The sequence below is a fragment of the Panthera leo genome, chromosome A1 (genome assembly GCF_018350215.1).
Source record: "Panthera leo isolate Ple1 chromosome A1, P.leo_Ple1_pat1.1, whole genome shotgun sequence".
Lineage (NCBI taxonomy): Eukaryota > Metazoa > Chordata > Mammalia > Carnivora > Felidae > Panthera > Panthera leo.
The window spans coordinates 128,829,593-128,834,609 of NC_056679.1; the positions used below are offsets into that span (position 1 = coordinate 128,829,593).

At 37.9% G+C, this 5,017-nt stretch overlaps 1 protein-coding gene across 1 annotated transcript; it reads right to left on the reverse strand.

The window, feature by feature from the left end:
- Positions 1-2,259: 2,259 nt before the first annotated feature.
- On the reverse strand, positions 2,260-4,773 carry SMIM15 (small integral membrane protein 15). The gene is made up of 3 exons (XM_042939785.1): positions 4,153-4,773; positions 3,421-3,549; positions 2,260-2,551 (listed from the first exon to the last, which is right to left on the reverse strand). Exon 3 carries the CDS (start codon positions 2,538-2,540, stop codon positions 2,316-2,318), a length of 225 nt encoding a protein of 74 aa, XP_042795719.1. The 5' UTR covers positions 2,541-2,551; positions 3,421-3,549; positions 4,153-4,773; the 3' UTR covers positions 2,260-2,315.
- Positions 4,774-5,017: the final 244 nt, after the last annotated feature.

The window sequence follows — 5,017 nt, forward strand, 5'->3', positions numbered from 1 at the left end:
ATACCACACTGAAATTCATCACATGCATACCAAGGATCAAAATCTGACACACCAACTTTTGTTTTTGGTAAAGTATCTGTCTACAGGCAGGCTGTGTTTTTCCCAAAACCAGCCATAAAAAGGTAACTGATTAGATTAGCTCTCAAAGCTTAGGAAACAACATAATAGACAACTTTTAAAGGAAGTATTATGGCTAATAGTAAATGGGATTCTTTCATCAATAGTACTATTTGTTGCAGTGAGAGAAGATTGATTGTTCTGAAGAATCTGAACCCTCAAAATACTCTATTTTACATCCCCTCAAATCCTCCACATACACACAAACATATAGACATATATATTATGAAACCTTGATCTCACATATAAAAAAAGGTCCCATAAATGTTGGGAAAAGCTAAACCTGAGGAAACAAATGGCATATGCCAAACAAATACAAAATTGGCATGTGTTAAGACTTTAAAAGAAATTATAGAAAAAAAAGATTTCAGTTAAATAAATATCTTTAAATTGTAATGAGAACCAATGAAAACACAGCTTTAGTAGGTAACTGAGAATTATGGTGAACAGATCTTTTGCTGCAGTACTTTTACTCTAAAATGTGACCGACCATAAGGAAGACTTATGGGCTCTGTAGATCCAGGAGGGCCAGTAGATCTACAGAAGCATTTTTTTTCAGTTTGAATTTCAATGGTAATTCTAACTATTAAAACTTCAGTGGCAATAAAAAGGTCACTAGATATCCTAGATCACCTGAGTAATATAACAAAACACTGGAGTGGCAATATGTTCATTACACTGGCACCACGTTGGAACTGACAACCTAACGTATAAGTAGTACTGTTCAGACCAGTCCTTAGGTATTTGTAGTTGAGAAACACTGTCCTCAACTTTTGTAAGTATGCTTTTAGCTATAAATGAAATTCATAACCCTTTGAAAAGTCATCTAATTTTAAGTACTGTATTATTATTAGCCCCCCTTAAAAAAAAAACAGGACCTTTTTATAAAAAAGTATCAAATTTATTTCAATATCTAGTTCCATTTTTAAACTAAAGCTGGTGGACAATTTTTTGTAATTTAAAATTCATTATCAGAGGGGAGGAAAACATTAACAAGCTATTATATACTGACAGCAAATAAAATTACTGGACTATGCATTTATAAAAGGCTGTTTAATAGTAAAAAGTTCCAGTTATCTACTTAACTAAAGGAAAGATCCTTTAGCTCTTTATTTCTAATTTTAACACATATCTCATTTTGACATAATTTACCTTTTAATCTAATTACTGGTATGATGACCAAAATTTTTCCAAATGTTAAACCTTTCTTTACCACTTACGAATTACAACTTAACTATTACTTTTTAAGAATTCCTTAAAAGAAATTTGAAATTTTAATTTTCACCATGAACCTGTTTCATCAGAAAGTAGAATATCACTACTAGGTAAGTTAAAACAAAGAATGGAAGAAAAACAAAAAATGGCATCTATATAATGAGCAAATTATCTGATAAGACATTTTAACTACTTCACATTTCTACTTAGTACAAGAAAGAGTAAACTGGTTCCAAGGTAACACAAGGTTTGGCATTTTTACTGCAAGCTTTAAATCATAGTGTTATTCTACTCAACAAGACATCTCTAAGAAAATGGCAGTGTTCATAAGTACAAAAACTGTTATATCTGGTAGGTGGTATTCTATATAGTCAATAAGATAATTCTTTATAAAATTAGATTTTAAAAAATGCAGAATGTCTGATAATTCTCTCAAGGGCTAAAATGAGAAAATGCAGAACACAAAAAGTCATTAGTTAATATGTGGCTTTGAGAAAGCCAGAAATGATTCTATTCCAAGAAATAAGCAATAATGATAAAAGATATAATATACTATATGCCTTTTAAGCCAAAGCACACTTTTCACCTCAGGACAGTTTTGATTTTTACATTCTTAACTCCTTTTATCCAGAAAGGGCCCCATTCTAAGCCATCATTTGAAAAGAATTCATAATGTATAGTCATTTCTCTCCACAGGATGTTTTCGTTTCAGTACATAAGCTGCAAAATGGCAAATGACTAAGTCAGTTATAAAGAATTTATAGAATAAATGCCAATTTACAATAACTGTCAACAGACTTCTACACCAAAGCCTAAAAGTTGCAGTAGTAGAGGTCACAACTAACATGATCCTTCCATGTGCTCAGACTTCAGTGACTACAAATTACTGTCATAAAAATCAGAAAAGAAACCTCAGTGGGTCCTTCCAAAGCTGCTTAATTTTCCAAGTGATTTTTCTCTGGTTATAGAGCCTGTTCATTCCTTCAATCCTTCTTTAGTCGTTTAGCTTTTGCAATATTTTCTTGACGTTTTTGTTTCTTCTTTTGTTCCTTTTCCCTGGCTTCAATCATCTTGGCCAATTTCCAGGACAGTACAGCACTTGCTAGAAACAATGGAGTAAGGGCCAAAATAACCGTTGTAAGGAAGCCATACGGGTCCTTTGCAGCCCATTCCACAACATACTCAGCCCAAGCCTTTATATCAAACATCTTGGTAGTGTCTTCGGAAAGGAGAGGAGGGAAGCAACGAGAGAAAAGACTATGTGGTTAATTAAATTTTGAAAAAGTTACATCATACAGTTAACTCAGAATTCCATTTTCACTCATTAGTTTCTTGTTTTTAAAAAGCATTAAATGTACTATTTTAATAAAGACTGATATCTCCAGTTAAAAAAAACTAATCCAAGTATGATAACACTTAAAAGATGTAAAGTTAAAGATAAAAGTAAAAACCACGTGCAATCTGCCACAGGAACTATGCATTCTTGATAGTCAAGACACATTTTATTAGCAGCCGACTTTTGTAAGAATTTTGAGTTTTAAACACTCATTCCAGACAACAGCTGAATCCTGTTTGTCATTTTTGGACAAAGCCTTAGTACTTTTATGTACTAATTAACAAAAGTATGAATCATCAAATTTGGTGTTTGAAAAGGACAAACCATGGAGTACATGAAAGGCCAGGAGAAAGAGGTAATGGATGGCTGTTTTCCAGGAATGAAAAGGAGAAGCTATGGGAGCCATGAAAATATCTACATTCATATGCAAAGAAATAGGAGCAAAAAAGCCACATGCTATTTTATGTACTCTTTTGGCTCTGAGGACTCCTACTTGAGGACATAATTTAATAAAGGAGAAAATTACCCACAACAGGTGCCATGCATTTTGTTCCATTTTGAGTCGGTATGGGAGGGCCATCTGTTAAGGAAGGACGGTGTGGATCTGAGTGACATTTTCTATTTTGCCTCACAGGCTTTTCAACCTTTCATGTTTGGGTCAACCTCTATTCAAAGGTGAGAATTAGAACACTTGGGTAGGAATGGGTGTATATACATCCACAATTTCAGCTGGGATTTAAAAAGTCATCTACCTTATGCTTGAGTAGTTATTTCCAACTTTGTCCTGTGATTATTAGTAAGCCAATTACAATTTCAGATGACCCTTGCTTGTCTTCTTCTTCTTTAGCTCTACCATATACTTGTGAGAGAAGATTTAAATTCTATATACTGGGTGGGTTGAAAAGAACAGATAAAAGAAAAAATGTTTCAGTTACAACTTTCAGGATAATTTTAATACAATTTCAAATGGAGTTACTTCGAAATTCTATATATGCAATCTATAAATGACATATTAAAATTGCCTGGCATATCAAAGACATTGAATATTTATTTCCTCCTAATGTGAAGAAAGAAATCATTATTACAACTGCAAACGCCCTCTAAGAAAATCCTAATTACTGGAGTAATTACAAGCATTTTACTACATTACTTCAAAAATAAAATTATTTATGAAGCCCACTGGCATATTAAAAAAAAATTACAGCATATCCATTCCTAGGTCTTGAACTTTTTTGTCACTAATTTATAGGGCTAGGTACATAATTACAAAATCAAATACCTCGCTTTATTCTTTAACGGTTTTGGGGTCTATTCTACAATTCGTGTTCTTTTCAGAAAACCACCACAAAATACAATCCCATCACTCAAGAAAACTACCACCGGTTTTAATATCCTTTCACCGGTCTCTTCATATATTTTCAACAGAGAACACTAATTAAAGTGACTCTAGGATATGGTTAAATACTCTAGCTTCTGTCCCCTACCCTTGAATTCGTAGGCCCCAACGTACACAAGAGGTCCATCTGTTTCTTCAGCTTCTCCAGCACGGTAACGAATTAACTAAGGCAAGCGAAAGAACTTTGCAAAAAACGAGGCACGCGGAAGTGAAGGACATGCTTTGTGGCAAAGTTTTAGCCATTAACACAAAAAAGTTATCGTCCATAAGCCACCAAGGCTCCCGTGCACTTCAATTTCGGACCCAAACGCGCGCGCCTCCCACACTTGGAGGAATAAATATTACTCTTCTTCCTTGCGTAAGGGCTCCACCAGGCTTGCTCTCCAAACCAGTGCTGCGCGGCTCCCGAAGCTGCAACTGATGGTATTTCACGCCATCACAAGCCCCGTCCACCCTTGTTTCCCCTTGCTCATTCTTGCTCCCCCTACCTCACCCGGCCGCCGGCCCCAGGGGACCATGTTCAATCTCCACTCGGCCTCGGCGGGCACTGGCCCGGCGGGTCCCGGAGAGCGGGTGGCCCCCGGAAATCCTGGCTCAGTCCGCCAGTGCAGTGGCCGCCTCCTTTGGGCCGTGGACAAAACAACTGTAGCGGCCGCCACCAGACCCCCCGCATCACGGCCGGGACTTCGGGTTCGGACCCCTACTCCCAACTCACCTCCAGGCCGGAAGCAGAAAGGCGGAAGCCGCAGCTTTCCCGTCCCGCCCACAGGCCGGCCCCAGCCCGCAGTGGGCCTGAGGAAGTCGAGGGGCCAGTTTCCGGCTGCGCCATTGTTGTGTGGGTCCCGGGACCTCGACTTCCAGGACTCGCGGGGGCGGAGAGGCGGGGTAGGGCGGCGCACTGCTTACGGGCGAGCGGCAGGTGAGGCCGCGCGGGCTGTGTGGCTGCGCCCTGG

Excerpts from the sequence above, each read along its gene's own strand:
- SMIM15 (XM_042939785.1), bottom strand. The coding sequence starts at position 2,540 with ATGTTTGATATAAAGGCTTGGGCTGAGTATGTTGTGGAATGGGCTGCA.